At 32.4% G+C, this 25,079-nt stretch overlaps 1 protein-coding gene across 1 annotated transcript in view; it reads left to right on the top strand.

Moving 5' to 3' along the window:
* LOC119637460 (MICAL-like protein 1) overlaps positions 1-25,079 on the top strand; it is an 81,425-nt gene that overhangs the window by 9,366 nt on the left and 46,980 nt on the right. Inside the window, exon 2 of the mRNA XM_038033478.1 lies at positions 4,296-4,480. Within this exon, the coding sequence (XP_037889406.1) occupies positions 4,296-4,480 (185 nt within the window). The remainder of the gene's footprint in view (positions 1-4,295; positions 4,481-25,079) is intronic.

Here is a 25,079-nt window from a genome sequence, read left to right as displayed (position 1 = left end):
GACCGATGGACAGACCTAAAATTTTCCATTGATCTAAACTCCCTGCAAACACACATGTGCATATGCCTGTGCTTCATTACACTTTTATATAACTCGGAAGTTAAAAGGGGACCGAGATAATTGGATTATGTGTATGCTGCGGTAGTTCGAATAGTTAAAATAAACAGAATTGAGGTTAATGAAGTATTTTTCCGTTATTTCCTATTGCTTACAATCTCCTCTTAAGTCACTCATGAATATGTATTAAACTAAGGCATAGGTAAGAAATGCAAATTTAATTCAAATTTCTTAAGCCTTTCATTATTTAAGGTTAATTTAAGAAAGAAGAACAGCATCCTTGTACTAACCATCAAACAATAATTTGCTAATGATACCAAATTTAGATAAAAGAAAAAGTATATAACAGATAGAGAGTAGAGTTTTAACACTATAAATAATGTGAAATGGAAAACAAAAAACAACATAAACAAGTTAAAAATATGTTAACGGTATGTGATTTGAAATGATAGCAAATATTCATTCATAGTTCATAAAAACTAATACTCAATAAATAAAAAGATTTTTTTTCCCCTTCATTTCTCGTCAATCTTTATAAGAGTTGTTAATTAATAGACGTAATAAACAAAAAAATACATAAATACATAAATACATAAAAGTAAGCCCAAGTATTTTGTTACCTTGTGGTTGCTTCACTTACTGTACACACTTAAAAATTATGAGAAGAAAAGCATATAGTTTTTAACGAACATTAACGGAATATAAAAAAATGTTTATATGTATAGATTTGTAACCTGGGCTTAACGTGGCTTCCTGCCATGATGGCTTAACCCATGATGGCCTAACCCCAAGTCATTTTAAGCTTAGTATACGCCCCCTGGCGAGTTAGACAATCCCTACAGAGTAGGGGCCTAAGCAGCACCTGAGTCCAGAATGATTTATTGCGTATGGATCAATAAACCCCACTCTGGTCAGTGGTGAGGCCTAGCTGCACTCGATTGTTCAACGTTGGCTTGTAACTGCCAACCACAACCACCACGAGTACTTCCCAAAGGGCCGCACCCAAGCAGTCAGGGCTCACAAATTGACCAACTCAAAAGAATTCAAAAACGGGAAAGAAAAATGCGCTTGCTTCCACCATAAGGTTTCCACAAGCGCGGTTGATCCATTGCCGCTAGGCATCCGTGGATATATGTTCAAAAGTGTGATAGGCAAAAAGGGTAAAAAGCCTTCTGTCAAATCCCTTTCTATATTATTATTTATAGAGAAAATTCTCAATTTTTATTATAGAGTAGGAATTTAAAGGGGAAGCCTTCCGTCTATTTCCCTTTTATTATTTAAATAGGCCAAAGGAGAAGCCTTGCGTCAAAATCCTTTTTATCATTATGATCTTTTATCATTATCTTTAATTTATGTTACGACTTTTAAACACAAATCCCATCATTTACCTGCAGGCATACATGGCTTAGTGAGCGAGCCTCCTGACCCCCGTGGCTCCCAGTTTATAATGCAAAGCCTTAAGCGTACTTTGCGCAGCTGAAACTCAGACTACTTGCCTTTGGATTAGCCATACCATCCCGGCTAGCCAACACCAGAACTACTCTTCATCGAGATATATAAGTCTGGGGCATTGCACTGACACGACAGGGGCGATCTACCATGCACTCGCTAAGTTACTACCTCTACGTACTATAACCTATTAACTTCCTAGGTAGTAGTTAGCTTCATGAGCGAAGAGTTCATCTTCCAGCGAACCCCTACACCATTTCTCAGAAAACTCATCGCCGAGTTATGTTAGTCCAAAACCTTAAACCCTTCTTCGCCGGCCGAAGCCGTTGCCCGGGGATCACCACTTGGAGGTGAGGGTTTTGTTACCTTGTGGTTGCTTCACTTACTGTACCACACTTAAAAATTAGAAGAAGAAAAGCATATAGTTTTTAAAGAACATGAACGGAATATAAAAAAATGTTTAAATGTATAATAAGCAACATGACAAGATATGCTTTCAACACGCTATGAACTAAAAAAACAAAATCAACATCGATTCGATTAAGTGGAATGCCAGCCATCTGCTTCATGTAGAACACTGCAATTCTCACTATTAGGAAATATAGCGAAGCGAAAGAAATAATTGCGGAAAATAGGTTTTAATTAAAAGTACGTCATCTAAATCTAAAGATAACTTAAGTATAGCACAAAGGTTCATCAAGGTGCAATAATTAAACGCACATCGGCTGATATACGCTACGCTATTGACATCTACTTCTCTAACAAATGTGTGTTAAACACCAAACATAGCCTGCGAATAACATCGTAATAGATAGAAATGAATCGACTAATAGTTGCAAAATACCGCCCCTTAATTTTGAAAATTTTTGCTTTGGGGGCTTTTGCTTTGGGAAGCCTTACAGATCCAGTTATTAGCTCTTAGAGGAGACTTCGATACCCGTATCCTCAAATCAATAAATTAGAGATGCATTAGATCGTGATCATTTTTACATTAGCCTCTTAGCTTAACCTAGATAATATTTGCCGCATGCTTTATAGCTACTCCAGCAGCCTTATAGAATGTATTATAGAGTAAAGCGCGGAAGTACGTAACACACGGAAAAGTTTAAGATATATCCAGTTTTTATCATACCGATCGATTCAGAATTATTTTAAAAAGTTGTATTATTGAAAAAATTTGAAATTTTTTAATATTTTTCGACAAAAGTCGCTAAATAATAATATTTCGACATTCTAGAGTAGTATGAAAAATTTGGCTCGGTTGGAGCAATATTATGAACCCTCATATAACCTCATATAACTGTGCCTACGAAAATTGAATCTTTATATAGTGAAAGGGTATCATTTTCAATATTTCATGCTGAAAATTAGTCCACTTTACCGTATTTGGACTACTTCTGTTCTATTTTTTGGATTCCATCGGCTTTCATGAAAAATACGCCATTGGATGAATATAATCCGTAATTTTTGGTGTATTACTACCAAAACGAATGAATTATTGTTACTTGTTTTCTTTTTAAGGTAGACTAGATGGTGAGTCTGGTCGCCTTAATAAAGTTAAATATTTTATTGTACATTTACGAGATGTTTTCAGGATTCCCATAGGGTTAGCCACTTCGAGAACGAATTTTCGAATATTGGCAAGTTTTCGGTATTCACAAAGGCATATGTTTGCATATGTGTTTGTTATGTATATATGCATTTGTTACATAAGAATCTAAAACCAACTTTGAAAAACAATCAAATGTGGCCAAGAATTTGTCCAGAGATCACATAAACGTAAGCTAACGTGTACAAGAACGATTTTTAGTTGACGCAATTATTTATGAGTTGCTGGGATAAATATATGATTACAAATACGGGAAATAATGGGACTTTCGATTAATATTTTAATCATCAATATATACTACTCTCGTATGATACTCTAAACAATAAAATATATATATGATAAAATAATCATAAGTTATTGAAGAAGGCATCGTTCATTTAACATTTTTCTTGACATATGTAAGCAGAAAAATTTCGCTCGCATTTGGTTCGAAAAGTTTTAATTTTGATATTATACGTTTCTTTTTTTTTTTTTTCATTTTGATTGACATTCAGTTAAGATTCTCCTTCTACGTTATCTTATGTGGCGCTCTATAGTCCTACATTTCATACCAACTTTTACGACACCGTTTGTGACAGACCTTCCATAATCGTAAGAAATATAAAATAAATGTAATTCTTATTCACATTAACATTCTGGAGCATTCTAAGCATGGCAGTCCATTCGTTCGTTCACGAAAAGTGAAACTAGTTTCACATATATATAAATAAAATAATTTAAAAAAAGTTTCGCATTAAATCGATAAATGTAACATTTGTTTACTTACCTCCTTACTTATGGTTAAATGTGTTTTGAAAGAAAGGAAAGAAAATCTGCTAAATACCGGCATTACAAACAAAAGATATCAAAATAAGGTAATCTTTTAATTAAAAGATTAATCATCGTAGCTTATAATAGAAGCAGAAACTGGACTGTACGTGATTAGTTAACATTAATCATATAAAAAATCAGTTTTGACCCTGTTTTTATTTTCCTCCCACCACCTATACAATCTTACTTATTTTTAATATATATATATATTTATGTATATATATATATATATTTGCGTCTATTTGTTTTTCTTTATTCGCTATTCTCTAATAATTCGTTATGCTCAAATACCTCACTTAATTAGAATATAATAAACTTGTTAAATATTGATTTCTATAATTTTTTATTTCGATTCTGTTTTCCATTTCAGTGATTTTGATAAATTGAATAAAGCCGATGTTTATTACAACAATTCGTTAGCATTTACGACAGCTGAAAAGTATTTGGGTATACCTGCGCTATTGGATGCCGATGATATGGCCGCCTATGAAGTACCCGATCGGCTATCAATACTCACCTATCTGTCACAATTCTATCAAGTCTTTGCTGCCCAAGGTAAATTAAATAAAATGAATAAGTTCCGTATTGAATGTATATGTATATATATATATATATATATATACGCATTTTTTTTCCTCTATATTTCTATATAAATTTTCGATTTTGTTGTGCATGTGTGTTCATTATTAACATGATTTCCCTCTTTAAACCTTATATGAACATGAAGTTTTTTACATTTTTAACTATATTTTCTTTGCGCTTTATATGGTTAATAATATATATATATATACATATGTACTTTTTCGTTTAATAAAATCCATAATGTAATCGTACAGTTTTGCTCATAAAAGCGGAACTATTTGTCCATTTATCTGTGCTGTCTGTATTACTGTTTGTTATTCTTTTATGGTCATCATCATATATATATATATATATATATATGTATGAACACCATATGTTTAGTTGGTAGCTGAGGTGGGAGCGAGGGTGAGAAATAAAAGCTTTTTTATTTCTTCTCTCTTTTCGTATAAAACTATGACTTCATTATGCTTTTGCCAAGTGTATGCACTCGATTTGCTTTTAATTTATTTTCACTTGTTTTGTTGTTGGATTTTCATTTGTATATGCTCTTTCTGCTGTTATTGCTTGTTTATTTATTTTTTTTTCTTTTTTGCTGTTAATAATTTAACTGTTCCATTGTTCGGGCACGCAGTGATGCATTCTATAACAGTGGTTAGATAAAGTCAGCTTATATACCGGCTACTACCTAGCTGAGTACTTTTTCTTTAGTTCATCTGCCAAAATTTTTACATACAATTTGATTTAATTTGATAAAGAAAAAGCCATTTAACAAATGTGAACAAGATTTCAAAATTATTAACAGGTTTTCTCTTGTTCGATATACATATGTTTTATATACTGTTTTTTCTCTTGTCCGAAAATATGCTAAATATTTGATATTTGCATTTTCATTTTTAAAAACCAAAGTCATTTGAGGAATAGCATTAAAAAAACCCATTCCATTACAGACCGTTTCATAATCGGGGGGTGTTTCACAGAAGCTTTCAAGTCAACTAACTTTTATATAAAATATCAATATAAAATTATTTTTTTTATACTTTCTTTCATAAAAAGTTTGTAACGACTTGGCAAATAAGATTTTTCGAGTTATAATTGTATATTCGTATCTGTTTTTTTCAGACAAGATAAGCGTAGACTGTAAATCACATTTTCGAACGACGGGAATATTATTATTAAAAGTTACGTTAAATTTTTAATTTCTTCTTCCCCATCCTTCTTCATACTTATTAAGCCGGATGTCTTCAATCTGATATATTCATTACTGTATAATTATTACCCACACCACTTGTCGTACAAAGATATATTAAGATTGAGCGAATGTAAGCAACGCATAGACAGTCTTGAAATGAGCAAACCTTCCGTTAAACCGATCGTTTCTGAAACATATTCCAACCTTATCTGTCCGTCTTGTTTTCCTATGTTCAACCTACAGCTCGCAAATTTTTTGGATATTTTGATGGAATTTATTAAAATGAGGTTCTTTGGACAAAGGACGAACGGTATTGAAAACTTCCCATAGAATGGCTTACTTTCAAAAGTCGTTATACCAATAACTGTAGGGTGGCGGAGAGTATTTACAGCGTTTTCACTTGTTTTTGTCAAGTTTAAGTCGAATTTTTCCTCTGTTGTTTGTGATGAGTTTAAAAATTTTGCTACGGGATAGTACAACATGACCTGTTGACATCTATTTGCGAGCGCATGTACTTCATATTAAGCTCTCTAAAATTATGGGGGAAAGCCACTACGTGCAGTTTAAAAAGAACCATTTTTTAGCAATTTTTTGGTATGAAAGGGAAGATGATTATTTGAAATTTGAATAAAAAGAAGAAGAAGAAGAATCTCTTAAGGAGTAAAATTATTTCTTAAGCCATTTAAAAATATATTGAATTCGTCAACTTCGCAGACGTCAGTCTATAAATAACATTATTATGATAAGCGCTGTTTTTGTAAACAAAGAAAACGCGGAACAACTATCAGCTTTGAATTTTTCCCCTCATCTTGCGGCTAAGTAGAGTCGTACAAAAGTTTATAAGCATTTAACACCATTTAACCTGATATTCGCTAATATACTGATATATTATTTATTTACAAGTGATGAACGTTCAGTATTAGTGCTGCTCCGACTTTTATGTTTTTATGTATGGCATTATTAATGAGCCTAATTAAAGAACTGGTTTTCATTTTATATTTCTCTGGCTCTTCAAAATTTATGACATAATTGTTGAGGAGCCTATTTATCCTAAAGGTTAATAAATGATTTAAGAAAAAGGTTTCTCTTCACTTACTTCACTTCAAATAAATGCTTACGCTCATCCTTCAGTTGTTGCAGCATTTCGTGTAAACCCCTGAAAAGTACACTAACAACATACGATAAGTAAATAAGTTGTAAATCATATGGTAGTTTATTTGAAAAGGCAAAAAAAAAAAACGAAAACGAAAACAAAAACAAAAACGAAAAACAAAGAAAGACAGAAAAACCATTGTTTATATAAGGAATGAAGCTGCACTTATAGCTTTTAACACCCCATACTAAACATACGAACAAATTACTATCTTAAGCGTACCGTATATTTGGCATTCACCATCATTACCACATCACTAGTAAGGTAACCAACTGACCACTCTCGTTGTAAATTCAAAACCAATTATTCTAGGTCTCAACAATAAATCCTTTGCAGACATATATTTCGTTAACAAAAAAAAAAAAAAAAAAAGAAGAAAATGTTATTTCAATTCTTTTATTTTTAATATATATACATATATATATATATATTTTTTTTTTTTTGTAATTTTTCGGAGGGGAAATAAAATTTATTACAAATGCTGCGATGATTTATGGCATACGGTTTATAGACAAAGTGTGATTGTTTGTTGCGATATAGTACAGTGCGGTAATAAGCCGAGTGACATAAAACAAATTGAATTTGTTGCTGTTTGCGCCTTTTTCTTCACTATTCATAAACCGTAGAAAATATGATTGCCTTGTTGCTATAGAAACACAAACGCAAAAACAAAAACATAACAAAAAAAGCTTCAGGATAGTAAACTAAAGTTGTGCCTGTTAAAATTCTTTCGAAAGAGTTTTTCCTCCTCTCATATTTTTCCATTTTTATAATTATATACAATCTTAAGTTTGAAATGATTTTTCGCGTTTTTAAGCATATGTTTTATGTCAAGAAAAAATTATTTAAATATTAGAATTAAGACTAGTTTTGGTATATATCTTACTCTGCTATTCCTCCTCCTGCCCCCTTGCTTTTCTCCTGCTATATTTTCTTTCCTTTTTTCTTTATAATTATTATTTAAACGTATAGTGATTTTGTGATTTGTGATTTAAAGAGGCTGTAAAAATATACACATAACTTCGACCAAGGCAAGGTTCAGAGAGTTGATTTCCTTATAACTTGCAGCTTAACTATCTGTCTGCTTGCACGAAGCCTGCACTCGTTTACAATTATTTAAGAGGATCATTTAAGATGACGGCATATTATTTGATAGTAATCCGAGAAAAATAGTATCGAAAACGGTTGAAGTACGTGTCTGCATTTACCATAAGTGTTTATTGAAGTTATTGTTATTATTATTATTATTATTAATAATTTAACAGGCAACTAAATGCTAAGACTAAAGTCTTACAGTACTAGCTTATAACACAACCAGCTTTAATGAAAGCTTTACCGCAATTAAGATTTGAGCCCACGACCATTAAGTGGTTACTCGAGATCCTTCGCTTGCTCGGCCACTCAGGCCATTGTGTCATTAAAATTGTTTTTTATATTTTTAAATACCCAAATTAATAAATAATAGATTTCTGAACGACGAGAAATTTATTGAACATACCGATATACCACGTAACATAGTATAATTCCGACGTTACAATGTATTATAATAAACTCTTGCTTGTATCGCATTTTCATATTTATCGTATCGTTCAGATTTAATTAAATATTAAACATGAAACTCAAGCAAATAAAAACACTATAAGGGGACACGCGGCTCTACTAAGTACTGGAGACATACCTCGAATAATTCATATAATGACTTTTCAAAAAATGCCGTTATGTGGGAAGTGGTCGAGCAAATCGTTCGATCGCAACAATATTCAATAGCGTTCGCCTTTGAGCGAAAATATGCCAGTGTACCAAAGTCCATTAAAATATTTCATCAATTTCAGCTCGCATCACAAAAGTAAGAAAAAGAACGGACGGACAGAGAAGCTCAGATCGATATAATAAAAGGCATGTCCGCCTCCAACATTTCTATGTGTTGCATTCATCCGCACGAACTGAATATACCCTTGAACGCCAAGTGTCCTAAATTATAAAAAAATAGACCTTTAGGAGACGAACTGGATTACGTATGAGAGGATAATATTGACATCTTGTTACACTACTTACCACAGAACGACTCCTACAATGTTTTTCATTATCTACACATTCAACCAATTGTCATTTTCTATAATTCGATTCTATTAGCCGCTTCTGGTCTTGTAAAAAAAAAATTGCATACGAAAATTGAAGCGTAAAAGATTTTTAGTTCCAATTCGTACACATACCCGCTTACGAAAATCATGTGATTATGAAAATGTTATGGCTTTTCGTACATAATCGCTACAAAATGTTATACACAGGCCATGCATTTTTTGCACTCTAGACCGTTTGTGGTATGAGGATATATTAAATTTGTGTGGACGTATGCAGCATCTAACTGAATTTGAGATACACGCACAGAGTTGCATTCCGAAACGATTTAAACTAGTCTGTCCCTCTATCCATCTTGTTTGCTTGCGTTCAACCGACAGGTCCCACTTTTTTGAGATATTTGGCCCAAATACGAACTCCATCTAATATGAGTAAAATCGCTTCTCACAAAAACTTTCTACTGAACGTATGAATGACTGTAGGGTGCCTAATTGTACGCCATGGCCAACTATAGTGTTTTTCTTTGTTTATGTTTCAAATTATATAAAGATGACCAGACAATCTGATTCGGTTCATAGTTCGTAAAAAAAATGATCAAATATGATAGTTCGATTGCTGCTCTAAACTGATATGCACGGGTTCCCAACGCATTTCTATCCTAAGTTTCGGATAGACTGGACCTCTCCTGCCCAAGATACGGGACTCCTTTATGACTATAAGCCTGTGATAAAAACGGGAAGGCTTACTTTTCGCATCATAACTAAATCGAAATTTATAAACACTTTTTTTTTTTTTTTGTGGGATCATCGTTAAATTCAATTAAAATTAAAAAGGAAAAATTTTGGGAACGCAATTGGATTGGTTTTATGGACGAGCAAAGTGTTTTCGACCAAAGTCTACGATAGCTGGTTTCAATAATATTTGTCACTGACTGCTTGAAAAAAAACAACAAATGCACAAAAACTAATATATTTGCATACAAACAGTAACTAAAGTTTGCTGAATTTTAGATTTCTTTGCTTGATATACAAAAAGAAAAAAGAGCAAATAAAAAAAAATGAAATCTTGTAGTTGGGCCAGATAAGGGGTAAATATCTTGCAGCAGTTCGCAAAAGATTTTTCAACATAGGACATTTTATGAGGAATAGTCGCAAAAAGTTTGTCCCGATCCCATCCATTTCCAAAAAGGATTTGTTCTTGGACGAACAAATGCGAGTATACCAAGTTCCATTAAAACATCTGGAAATTTGCGACAAATAGATTGAACACAAAGATACCTGAAGAGAAGGTTATTCGTAATCGATTGACAAAGACAAACATGGATCTATTCCTAATCGTTCTAGATATTGACGGATAAAACCTTGCACTGCAAACAATACTTGGTATTAAAAAAGGCACTTTCAGCTTTTTGAAAGATATCCTTGGACTTGAATTTATTTTTATTTTTTTTTTATGTTCATATTAATTGCAGGAATTGTGACTTCCAGCAATGGAGAGATAGAGAGATAGATGTAGGAGAGTATATCGGTTTTATGCGATTTTTGCATGTGTATTCTTAATGTCTTGTGCAAACTTTATAATGAAATTAATACGATTTCCATAGTTTGGTAATAAAATATGTTATAAAATCATACGAATTTGCTTTTGTTCAATGCTTCCCCGCATTGTGTTAACAACAAAACTTGGTTATTATGCAAAACACAGTTATGTATATATATATATATATATATATATATATATATATAGTACTATGTGCTGTAACACAAGTTGTCGAAAGAAAAGTAAAAGTCTTTTAAATATTATGTTAACGGAAAAGTAATGACTCACTTTAGTAACCGATAGCTCTATCAGCCAAAGTCTCTGTGTGTCTATATAATATGACAACCAGTTGTCTGGACAGTCGATTGTTTCAGGTATATTGGATAACTGTAAAGGATGTTGCAAGAAAAGTAACAAGTGGTAGTGGGTTGATCGATACAAATTGCTTCGTTATATTTTCAACATTAATTAACCCGTACGTAAACGTTTTTTAGCCCAGCCTAACGTCACATTTATGTGACAGATGCTCTCCTTTTGACCAACTTTTCAAAGACTTTGAGGCGTATTTTCGGTTGCAGAGCTACAAAATTGATATATATTTGAGATATCGTTCGTACCTCCTTCGATATATTGCTGTGTGTTGCTAAGTGTTGCTCTACGGCTAATGCAAATTTTTTCATCTGGTTTCAGACTTTTTTTTGTGCTGTTAATGCGAAATTTTATTCATCGCACGCAGATAAATCATTTTTATAAATTCTTCATACATTATGTGATATGAAATTAATTACTTATTTTCCATTTCTGCAGTTTTATGGGGAAAAAAAGGAAAAGTAAATTAAAATTGCGAATATTACAATCAACTGTAAGATGTTGTTGTTGCATTCCCACTATCTCACGCCAGTAGATCAGTGCTGTAAAGCATTTTGTTAATCCTCGCCCCTATAGGGTTTTTGCGACTTTTCACATTTAACGACTTCGAATAAGGCGTGCAGGCGAAATTTTAGAATGCCTTCAGCTACAGGTTGGCCAATTGTTTATACAATTTCTCACCCAACCTTTGGACGTAAAATAACAAAAAATATATACAACGTTGCAATTTTCTATTTGAAGTTTAACAACCGTGATATTTCAAAAAGAAAATGGTCAAGACCAATTGATATGATTAGCTTGACTCCCAATTGCAAGACTAAAAACTACTATTGTTAACATCGTTCGAAGTAACCGTACTTCCAATCATGACAAATGAAAATATACACGATCTAGTCCAACAGGTCAATCACATTTGGCACGTCCTTCAACTTATTTTGATAGTTTGTATTCAATCACAATCTTATATGACGCCCTAAAAGTTACCTCTTATTGATTTCCAATACACCGCTACCTCATTAGCCGTTACATTTCATGGAATATCTTCACCACAAAGTTGTTTGTTGTCTATTCTATACTTTAGGGTTCTGTGTTCTGCCCCATAGAGCCTCAAAGATTTGCCCCAGTTGAACATCGCATGCTCGGCGTCGTCTTTCAATCGGGCATTCTACAGAACTATCGTGCTCGAATCTATATAAATTCTCTCGGAAGCCACTGTAGTCGATCAAAAACTGAATAAAATAGTAGTTTATGCATCCAAGCCGTCATTCTCCCCACAGCGACACATCGCTGCGTTTATGCACATGTGTGCGTGTAAATATGTATTTATATCTATATATATATATATATATATATTATAAATGTTAACTATTATCTTATACAAGTGTTTCAACAAAATTCGTGATTTACCAAAAGTTTTATTCATGTTTACATGTGCTTGCAATCGCATATTGGCAAAAATCAACCGCAACTCCAACCATAACAGACAGAATATACTTTAACTCAAACGACTAGGAGCAACAAAGCAAAGCTCAAAGGTGATGTTTTATATACGTTTCGTTTCAATCGACGCAACATTGAAATCATTAGACATTAAATTTATGGTGGGTTTGCCTGAAAAAAGCCAGCAAAACAATAAGATAAGAAAAAGCAGAAATGAAAACTTTAAATAAAAAAAAAAATAAATAAAATAAGTAAATAAATAAAAAATCTTAACAAAATATATAAGTATGTCATCTTCAGTTTCGGTTAAGTAACTTAGACGAAATCGTGTGAGCTCGTATTTATGTGTGTCTAGATGTGCTGTCATCTTATTATTTAACATTAACAGTACGAGCGCTTGCAGCAAGAAAACAAATAAACAAAAAAAAAAAAAATATAAAAAATTATATAACAATAATGCTAACAAAATTTCCATTTAAAATTTGCAAAAAAAAAAAAAAAAAAAAAAAAAAAAAAAAACAAAACCCGAAAAGATTGTATTTCTACATCACCATCGTCGTCATTATCATCTTTTTTTTTTTTGCTTTTTTTTTTTTTATATTTTGTTTTATATTGCAGTTGATTTTTCTTCTGTTACTGGTTTTCTTGGCAACAATCGCATAATCATGTATATTATCTAATGTTTCTTGCGCCGCATTGTTCACATCATCATCATTTTAACTGAATATGAAACTTACACTTTATGCACTATACATTTAAATGTATGTATATAAGCTTTATACCTTAAGTACAATAGCACAGTTTTATTGTTATTGTTTTTGTTGTTATTGTTTTAAACAACATTATGGCAAATGTAACGCTTAATACTTTTTGCTAAAATTATACGAATTTTGTTTAATTACCGCAAAAATTTTTCTCAATTTTTCACCGTTAATTATTTGCTTGTCAAATTGCTTGAAACATCACTTTCAACGGTCATAGACTATTGTACGTGCATATATATTTATATTTATAACTGAGCTGTGCGCGTGTTTGCTTTATGTGAAATGATAATAATGATTGAAATACAATTTATTATTCATGGTATGTGAGTGAAAGATTTGTGGAAAGATGTTGGAAAAGGACTTTCACTCTTAACGTTATTCGTGTCTTACTTTTATATATGTATTTATTTATATATATATATATATATATATATATATATATGCATGTGTTTGCTTTCTTCTTTGCGTTTTGTTTTTGCTTTTAAATTATACATATGAATATAAAAATTTCACACAAAATAATCAGAAAATGTTATGCAAACACTGCGACTGACTGACTGAAAGCTAATATAATAAATTTTGCGAAATATGCGTAAAAAAAGAGGAAAACATACAAAAAAAACAAAAAAAAATAAAATAAAATAAAATCAATTTTAATGCGAGAAAGCATAAACTTTCATTAGAAAATTCAAGTCAAACGTTCGTTTAAGGTGTCCGCGATCGAAAACTAAGAAAGTGTTCGAATTACGAGGTGAAAGGGTCTCGTTTGTCAAGTTCAATGTTTACGATGGTACTTGAACAATTTTCATCATATATTTATATGCTAACAGCATTAATGGTAATGTATAATGGGTAGTGTCTTTTGATTTTATGGGAACGTTTGCAACTAAGTAACTAGACAAAGATACTCTTTGACTTTGTGAAAAAAGAAGGTAAAGTTCGAGGTGGAAAAGTTTAGTAGTAAAAGAGTGTATGGCAAGGAAGTAAAGTGCGAAAAGTGCGCAGATCGCCAATGTGAAAAGCTGATCAATGTTCTGAAAAGTGTTTAGCGAAAGGGGATTCCCAATATTATTGGCGATAGAAGACGAAAGCCGCAATCAAATGTTCTCCTTATTGAAGCTAGCGTTGTTGTTGCAGTCAATAATTTAAGGAAGCCAAAGTGATCACAAGTGATGAAACTCTTAAGGAACAGTGGCCGAAAGGGAGAAGCCTGGCAGACAACTAAACCTTGCAACAATGTTTCTAAAATATTATTATTATTATTATTATTATTAATTTCGCCAGAGAAATAAATTCTAAGACTAAACTCTTAAAAGGACTAGCATCTAAGGCTATCGGCTTAATTTCTTCTTTTTTATTTATTTATTTATTTTTTTTACTTAATATCAGCTCAATTTTTTTTTTCAGAGAAGTAGTACACAATTAAACGTTTTCTGACTTCTATAAGGAATCAAAGCAAGACTGAAGAGCTTTAGCGAAAGTTTTTCCGAGGATAAGATGCATGCAGATTAGATATGAAAAAATGCGTTTGTCAATAGTTAAGTTTATTTAAAACTAATGCAATAGTTTCGGGTCGAGATATACATAACTTGTTTTATATTAATAGAAATCGGCGCGAGGACAAGAGGGAGTGCAGTAGAAAAGACGAAACGGGCAAGACATAGGAATGCGGATTCATAATGAAAGCACTCAGAATTTTGTTAATAATGAATAAGCAGATGACAGAGATGTCATGCTAAATAAATACTCTTAGAAATACTTTTTGAAAATCTATATAAGAGGAGACCCAGAATTCAAAAAGGAAACAGCAATAAGTAAAAAGCAAGAAAAAAAATTTTCCATGACCCACCATTAAATACCCTACGACTCCCTACAGAAATTTATATGGAAAGGTGCCGTAAAAACTGATCCGATCCGAAACATTTTCAATAGCATTCGTCCTTGGGCCAAAGCACGTTAGCGCACTTTCTCTGTTTATGAAAATATCGCAAAAATCGAATCTGATCTACAGGTTCAACAGAGAAAAGCAAGGCGTGCAGACTAGCTGAGTCATTTTCCGAATCGATCGTTATAGTAAAAAGTGAATCTATATCAAGGTCTGGTAAATGCTGCGTACATCCACACAAACTTAATACACCCTCGTGTCGCAGTGATGTCGTTTATACTTATATTTTGACGATACACTAAAGTATCAAAAACTGTCTGCCGAGTGTGTTGTCAAGTAATTTGAAAAACACATTAAATTCTGACCTTACTGCACAGACACGTGTATGTATATTGATGGGCAATGAGAGTAAATGAATTTCTAGAATTAATTATTGAAACTAGTATCAAAACTATCGTGAGGTCGACCGTAGAGGTACGCAAAAGATATTCGATTTCCCATTTCGTTCTTGGCGCACAGAAATACGCATCGGACGTCTTGCAATGTTCTTAAGTTCACGATCAAAGCAATATTTTAACTTAATTTTAATTATGTTCGCCTATCCGCCCACTCGTTGTCAAGGTTAAAGCAAATAAATAAAGCGTACATATGGCCAGTTTTAGCATTCTTGCGAGTCTTTTCAGTATCCATAAATGTATTACAATTAGTCAGAGAGAGTTGGTTATGATTATTCAAAATCTTCGGTTGATTTGAAAGAGAAATATTTCCAAGTTGCGGCGAGGGTTGAAAGTATACAATCTCCTAAAATGTCACACTTCATCATCTGTAGCCGAGCTCCCTTGTTCTTACATGATCATTTAATTTTTTTCGAAAATATGTCACTCAACGATTTACCGAATTTTCGACTTTTGATATTTCATCGGGCGATACATCGGGCGGGTGGGGGAGGCGAGATCTTAAAACTAGGATATTATTTTTTTAACAATCATTTAAAAATTTACCTTATCTCTAGAAGGCTGCTTTTTCTTGTGCGGATATATGCAGTTTTAATAAGTTGGAATTATCTTATCTATAAAATTTATATACAAATATCTAATGTAGAAAAAGATGCTTCACCTTAAGAAGGGAATGGCTGATCGCAAAACTTCGTTGAAGCACTAAATTTTTTTTAGAGGTTCAAATTAATTTTGATTATAGTTCGTCTCTTGGCAGGAATAATAGACGTCACATTAGCTCGTCTGTAATCTTAAGATTTTTTTAGGCTATTTTTTAGTTAATCAAAACAATTTGCAAAGAATCGTTTTTTGAAAGTAAAAACCATTTTTGTTGAAATATAAACGATATTTTCGGACAAGGTAGTTATTGAAGTGACTAAAAATCGATATATGGGTAAAATTTTATTTATTATATTAATTCGATACCAGATAATCACTTATACCATAAATATAATAAGACAAAGCTATCGACTTAGTATCTACAGTTCTGGTAAACATAATTAAGCTTCTATTGATATGACACGTGTGACGCCTTTATGAATCCATTTAGAGGCATCCACCCATTTCAGCGATTGTATCACAAACAAATGAAAGCCTGCCTTTGTACGTTAAGAATATTCATCTTTTCAGACTCCATTTAAAGTTTACCCTAATAAATCAAGCAAGAAGTCCATCGCGAATAGATATCCACGATGTCTTTCCATATTGCAATAGAGATTCTACTTATATATATATATATATATATATATTTATACATATGTAATATATTATTCTAAAATTTTTTAAACATTTTTTTAACCTAATTTATTAAAGGTTAGGCATGAACTCCTGCCGTACAAAATCTGAGCCCGACCCGCTTACTAATAAACTTCTCAGACAAAGAAGATTACTATGGCTTAGAGGAGGCAATCTAGTGCCTTCATATCGTCAGATCAGTTTTAAGGGTACCAAGTAATTTAGCGTTATTGGCTATGCAGTTCTCAATCCTTTTATTTATTTTATTAAATTTTATCTTTTGTCTGTTTTGCTGGCATTCGTGTTATAGTAATTATTTTAAGGTTGAAGGCTAAAGATTTTATATAACATCCTCTCGACCGTTAATATTGCATTTAACCAACATTGGTGGTCACCGAACCGATCAAAGCGAAACGAACCAGTTTGGCTAAAAATCGTATAAAATTTTTTTTCTTTCTTTACCTTTTTTTTTTATTTTTTTTATTTATTTATTTATTTATTTTTTTTTTTTTAAGAAAAATTGAAGGTCTGGGAATTAAAGCATAAATTTAAAATCGTGTTTGTTGTTTGTGTTCTGGTTATTGTTGTTGCTCTTGTTGCTTTGTTGCTAAAAACGTACATTATCAAGGCGTTTATTGCTGTTGCTCGCCTGCGATGGTCATAAATCTTGAAGAAAACCTTTTCGGACAAAGGAGTTTATTGTGCATTTGTAAGTGTATGTTGCCCTTCTTGTTGTTGTGTTTTCTTTTTCCCTTTTTGTTTTTTATTTTTACAGTTCTTTTACCCCTTTTCACGTTGTCTTACGTATTAATTGCGTAATTTAGACTTTAAAAGAAGATCGTTGCGAAACTTACATGTACATACATACATACATACATATATATAAATATATCTCCCGGTTTGGTTACTTTTGGTTATTTTTGGGCAGGCCAGCAGAGATTTTTTGTTAGTTTGCTTGACTTCTAAATGAAGTTCACGTTTTCTTGCTGCTGTTATTGTTGTGGTTGTTTTTCGGGGATCTTTTTTATTTATTATTATTATTTTTCTTCTTTTTTTGTTTTTTTTTTTTTTTTGTTTTCTTATTATCATCTTTTGGTTTCTTTCTTTTTCAATTTTCTGAGCAGCATCAATAAATGTTTTAAGAATAAGTTTTAATATTTTTTGAAGTTTTGCGCTTGTTGCCAAAAAAAGGATGGAAGAAATGGATAACAAGGATTGTACAAGTTGTATAATTCAGGGAAGTTGGCTAATAACAATACACAATGCAGCGCTCAAGAATTTTCCAAAACTAAGTAAAAGTTTTTCTCTTTACAAAATTCGACTTTTGCTTATCAACCTAGTCTACTTCAAGGGCGACGCAATCGAACCAAGACTTCTGGAGCATTTGTTTAAGTCAAGTCAAAAGATAACATCTGCATTTTTATAGCACGAGTTCACTTTAGCACGGTTTGAGAATTGGGAACGTTCCTGTATAACACGGTCCGGTATTTATACAGCATGAACTCACTCCAGCGCGGTTTGTTTGCGAATTTGGGAAATAGTCTCGTAAAACCTGAAAAGTTTGAAAAATTATTAAAAGCAAACTTTAACACAAACATTTTAATCTGAAATTAGAGAAATCCGCCCGTCTTACTAGATAGTTTACCCTACAAAGCATAAGGCAAGGCCTAAGCTAAGCCGAACAGTCAGGGTCATATTTCTTTCCTTCAAATGAAAGGAGCACAAAGTTTAAAAGGCAACTTCATAAGTGCCTAGCAAAGTGTAAGCAAATTTATAAATATCTTTTAACGAAAACCGAACAATCTAAAATAACAGAATTTTTGCGAAAGACAGAGCATGGATCTGAAAATAATGCGGAAAAATGGTCAGAGAATAAAACGCTACTAAAAAGAAAGCGGCCGCGATTAATAGCGCTCAGCAATGACGCCGAAAACATTGTTTAACTCACATATTCACATTAATATGTTATATATACACATATATATATTATATATATATAGATTTCTTTCTTTTTCGCAGCTATATATATAAATATATATATTAATATGCATAATTTATATTAGTGTCCATAACTTCATTCTGAGTTTCAATAAACATACTTGTCCTCATTATGAAGATACAGTAGCATGTTTTTTTTAATTTTTGGAAGTTCTTTTTTCCTTATACCACGGATTCGCACAACGCGCCCCGGGACTCTCGTGTTATAAGTGAGTTAGTTACCCGTACGCTGCCTCCCAATGCCTTTACGATGTCAGCTATCTTTCGCAACTTTTATCTTCGATTATCGACAATAATTTTCAGGATTTTTCAGGATTGTTGATCTCTGGTGTGATCATATACTATGGTCGTCCACTGCGTTCAGTATCATCATCTTATTGGAGATCAGCAAACTATTGAACAAATGTAGTGAAGACTTGCAATAATAATTTTCAAACCAACGCTGAGCTTGCAATAAACTTTTTAGGAACACACGAACAACGGATCAACAAATAGCGCCACTAACGCCAATGTAACTCGTAAAGAAATAATCGAAACATCATTGTTGACCGATGACGTATATGAAACACATGGCAACACAAAACTTGCTGGTAGTTTTTCAGGCACGGAGTACTCCCAGTACAAATTGATAAAATTGATTGAAGCCGATCTGTGATCCCACGTGAATAACGCAATCAACGAGTTTCCGACCGCTATTTTTATTTTATTTTGATAATTCCAAATATACGTAAATGACGAGGCGGATGCCGTTAAATTAACGTGAAACCGATACTAACCAGAAATGTATACATACCCTGTTCGAGGGTAGACTGATGCTTTCTTGATACCACATCGAAAATACTTCCGCGGCTCATGCGCACACATGAATCACAATTTGGTAATTCTGCAGGCAGAGAAAGTATCGGGTTGTAAGCAGAGTTTCAGATTTTTCGTTCCATTAGCTCAGTAAATTAACGATTATAGTAGATCAACTTTTAACGAACTACTCTAATATCTATAACATATATCCTGTAGGGGTTACCTTCCCTTCTACGTTTGCAGAGTGAATGACCGTTTGTAGTAACCAGAATAAATTTTAACATTTATTTTTAAATATGTTTCCATTTGAATTTATTTGTTATCAGTTTACAATAAATCTTCAAAGACAGCCACTATCTCCACACCCTTAAAAACGTTTGTTGTTATACTCAATTTAATATCAAAAAAAAAAACAAAAACAAAAAAAAAACGAAAAGAAAATAAAAATGTGTCAGAAACGTAGCTTACGTCGTGTTTTTAAGATTTCAGTCTTTATGTCATTTTCGAAAACTTGATTACATGAAATTTAATGATTTTTAATTTTTTTTTTTTAATTTCTGCACTTCTCAAGTAAACACAAAACGCAAAGAATAGAATTTCCATTACACAGCGTAGCGGCTTTGCGTGTTAGGATTAAAAAAAACAAAAAAAAAAAAAAGTGTAAAAATAAATAAAAATTTTTATGGGAATCTGTTTCTTTTTTTTCTACTACTATTATCTATTATATGTATATATACATATACATATATATATATATATATATATATATATTCTCAATATTTTCTACAATCCATTATATATACACGATATTTATGTACTTATATGTAGACAATTGTTCCTCAACTTGTGATGAGAAGATTTGTTTTTGTTTTTTTTTTTTTTTTTTTTCATTTATATGCAATAACATGAAATGATGAATTTCCTGTACGCTTGGGTTAGGAGTGCGTCTGTGTGCGGTAGTTAAGTTTTCCTATGACCTTAAGGTGTTGCGTTGTACAAAATATGTATATTATAAAGACAAAGGGAGAATCTATATGGACTTCGGGGCGAATCTTAGTTACCCATCGGTAAAGAGTAAACGCGTGGCGATCATGGATCGTAATCCTATTTATAAAAAGATTTTTCTACTCACTGCCGACATCGATAAAAGTTCATGAGATTCTGATGAAATTCTTGTGAAATTCATTTGAGACTTTTGTCTCTTAAGGATGCCCTTCTAATGACAAGTTAAGTCTATTTGCAATTTTCTTTATAAATAATAACTTTCGTATGCGAATAAAGTGAATATCAACTTTCTATCACCATTTTCGAGACAATGATGGAAGCATAATAAACACGCAAATAAGTGGACAATGAGACGATTCAAAAACAGATTAAGATACGAGTGAAGGACCTGTTTAATGTGTGTATGAACGAACGATTGGTCGGACAGGGAATGCTCACAATGCTAAAAACATTGATTAAGGTATTAATGAACCACTTCTCTCTCACCTACAACCAAATTGATCTAAAATATCACATAATTTTTGGTGGCTATGAGTGTTTTAACATACCGGCAAACAGCATGAAATACTTGAAATCCAAAATCGGGTCGTTATCTCAAGAACCTTAAAGAATATGCATCTGTTTTGCGATTCCTCCAAATCGAGTAGATCTGCAGATGTAGCAAATTGAAGAACACAATTAAGATGCTAACCATGAACTCGTAATTGATATGGTTTCCACGTTACAGGCCGAATAATAACGTTAATATACCCGCATCCTCTAGCGATGAATATTAAAAAAAAAATGAAAAAATGAAAAAATGAAAAAATATAAAGGAAAATGTTAATTGTTAGCTGCGGTTTTTGTGGCTTGAACTCTAAAAACACCGTTATAATGTTTTTCATCTCCTCTAAATGTATATATATATATGTATGTATGTATGTATGTATGTATGTATATCTTTTCTCTTTCCTCGCTTTTTAAACGTTTTGGTGTTGATTGCTGTAAATGATATGCATATCATAATAATAACAATAATTAATTGACGGCAGTTAATCCCTGTCATCGCCCCGCATATACTCCAGTATAGACTAGCGTCACCGTATAAATTATAAATTATAGGTCATTTTTATAGAAATCACAACCAGGTGAATGCATCCTAAATTTGTCCGGCCATTTGCAACACGTCAACAAATGTATGTTAAAGTTCCGCTAAAATATGTTATCTGTATACACCTTAATTGACATATATTGTCAATTTGTTCTTGGTGTTTAAAAAATTGACAAAAAAGACAACTCGAAGCTAATGCAGTCAAGCACTTACTTAATATATAATACATCACATATATATATGTATAATAACATTATTACGATTAGAGCTTATAAAATGCTCACATGCAACACATTGATCGCGTATATAAAAATTAATTACATTTAGGTAACTTACGATTTTATTTTTAAGCAGCTTTCTTGCTTATTTGGCTTGGCTCTCTTGCTCAATGAGCTTCTATGCGTGCCTAATTTTCTTTTCACTTGGTATTCCTACTTGTTGCTTAGCTTTTCTACTTCTTTACCTTTTTAAATTTCTTATTTAGGGACCGAAAGCTTAACCTCTTGTTAACATCTCTCACTTGATCAGTTTTCCTATTTGCTTGATTTTCTTATTAGTTCAGCTTGCTTAAAGGGCGACAGTAGCCTTCTTTATTGGAATATTTGCAACTGTATTTCTATTCTTTTGCTTGCCCTAATATCGCAACTTCGTCATTGAACAGAGCGAATCAGTTAAATTATTATTGTTTTTTCCTTTATAAACAGTTTAGTTTTTCCTACTCCTGTCAGTAGAGAATATAATAGACTTGTCATGATTGACATTAATACATATTTCGCTATTATAAACCTCTAATTCTTGGCATATAGGTCCATGTTCAAAAAAAAAAAAAAAAAAAAAAACTGAGCCAATCAAGCTATATGCGTCTGTTCAAAGTGCAATTAAATCGATAGTGATATGGATAGATCCATCAAATTGATAGCAATCGTTTGTTGGAGGAGCCTGAAAAGTTCACGAAGGAAATTATTCTGTAACTGCAAAAATGGCGGTTATTATAGAAAGCAAGTGATATTTTATGAGCAATTATTATTGAGATACAATTTAAAACCATATGCATTCAAGTATATATGCATTTACGTTGTATAAAAATTTATAAAAAAAATACGAAAAATTTCTTACGAAAACAGCCCTAAGTCTTTGTCAAATCTTTACGTATTGTGGTTTTCCTAAACAGTCAATATATAATTATATACATAATATTAAAAAAGCAGTGCGTCTCTCTCTCTCTCTCTCTCTCTTTCTCTCTTTCTCTTTCTCTGTTGCTTCATATCCATCTTTCCATCACTTTTTTATCAAATTTTTTTTGCGTAAATTTTTTTGGACTTCATGTAGATCTGACATTTTATACCCATCACCGAGATGTAGACGGTATATTCAGAGACAAACATAAAGCTTTGTCTGTGGTAACATACATAGCCTGCAACAAGTGCAATAATAAAAATATACACTTCTATAGCCGCGCAATTTCTCTAGGTGATCGATCCTCGGCCAGTAGCTTTAAAAGAATGGAAGAAATCGGGCAGGCCCCCTCCTAAGTTTTATCGAATATCATGATTACAACATCCAGGAAAGAAACTTGATAGGCTCGGTACATTAAATATATTCTTGGTTGTGGTTAAATTCTGAATTGATTTAAGCATGTACGCCAGTTCTTTTGTATGTCCTCTTGTGGTAATCTATCTACGGATCGTAAAGGTGAAGATATCGATTTGAAATTCAGCAAAAACATTGGGATACCTTGCATACAGATTGCTATCAGAAATGCACCAAATGCACTAATTATTAGATCAGGAAAAATCTAAAAGAAAAAGAATTTGCCTTTTAACTCATTACGAATCAGTTAGAGCTAGAGAGACACTTTCACATATAATTTATGCGTGATCCTGTAGTATTCATAGAGGAATCGAGAAAACCGACCGGCCTACCCAAAATTATATAGTAGTGAAACTTCATTTGGACTGTTTCCTTTGATTTTTTTTAAGTTAAAGGCAAAGGGCACACAAGATTCAGTCAGAGCCGATTATAATTCTTTTACTTGTGTTTCTTCGTCTGGAAGCATTTTCCATTTCGCGTTAAGAAAATATTTTATTGAAAATTATTATCACAATATTTTATTTTGCGTTTGCTTGCAGCTTATTTTGCCTTTCTCATCATTGTTTCTCGTGAACTCTAACGCATTTTACGAGTATTTAAAAATTTCTTGTTACTGCCTCGGCTGCTCTGCTGCTGACAATTGTTATTTGACTCTTTGATACATTTTTATTTTATTTCAAGTTCAATCCAACGCAAAGTAATAACTTTGGTAACATTTGAGGCGGTGTCACAGTAATTGAGCTCTTGTGGCAAGAAAAAAAAAGAAGCAGTAATAATAATTGTTTCGTACATAAATATTAAGCTCTATTGTTGCTTCTGACATTGTTGTAACTTAGAAAGTGTGACATTTCTTCGTATTTTCTTCTTTCTGTTTTCTTTTCAATTTTCTTCGCTACACACAGTCTTTTGTTACCGATATGTTAATGAATTTTGTGCGGTTATTTCTTATTATTTGTATTTACCTCTATAGGACTTGAAGTTAATTTCATTTTATTTTTTCGGTTTTTTTTTTCCATATAATTATCATAAAATCAATACATAAAGACAGAAATATAGGCTAATAGTTATTATTTAAATGTGTGTATTTTCCGAAAAAATTCCCGTATATATGACGATAGACAAAATAGATTACTAGGTATAGACCTTAGGTGCCTATATTTCGCTTATTCGACTTCATTAGTCCGGACAATTGTGCCCTCTCCTAACGTATGGCGATACACTTTGACGCGGATTCATCTGCTCGCCCAGGCTATAAACTTTTTTTTTTTGTGAAAATTTTCCCCTAACAAAGTGGTCGAGCACGTAGTGAGCTGAACGTAAGTGAGAGCGTAAATTATGACAATCCCATCAATTAATGTTTTGCGTTTTATTCATTTTTATATCGTATGCCGCCAGTTACTACAGATGTCAAGGGGTATATTAAGCTGTGTGCGGACGCGTACAACAACGCGAAGAATTTGAAACAGGCCCACCCTTTTATTACACCGATCAGAATTACATTCTGAATCGATCTAAACTTGCCCGTCCGTCTGTCCATCTTATGTGGGTGTGTGTATTCTTTTATTCAACCTGTAGGTCATCATTTTCGATCTATTTCGATGAAATATCGTACACTGAGTTCTTTCGGTCCAAGAACAAAACGCTTTCTCCACCGTTTCTCATCTAACGCCTTATTTCGAAAGGTCGTTATAGGAAAAAAATAGCAATTTTTAGAATTCCGCGACGAAAAATACAGAGTAATAGTATTTTTGACATTTTAAATTGATGTGGAAAATTTTGATCGTGTGGATCCCGTATCATGTAATTGTTGCTGAAAAAGTCAAATATTTCAAATGTTCTTGGGAAATTAGTGCATAACTGTGACCTGATACAGAAATTAAGCGTACCGAATTCGGACCACGTAGATTTACTTTCTGCCAACCCCTATCAAAAATTTTAATGTC

The sequence above is a fragment of the Glossina fuscipes genome, unplaced genomic scaffold (assembly GCF_014805625.2).
Source record: "Glossina fuscipes isolate IAEA_lab_2018 unplaced genomic scaffold, Yale_Gfus_2 59, whole genome shotgun sequence".
NCBI classification, from domain to species: domain Eukaryota; kingdom Metazoa; phylum Arthropoda; class Insecta; order Diptera; family Glossinidae; genus Glossina; species Glossina fuscipes.
The sequence above is the reverse complement of the archived record's forward strand: the minus strand, read 5'-3'. Positions and strand labels throughout refer to the sequence as shown.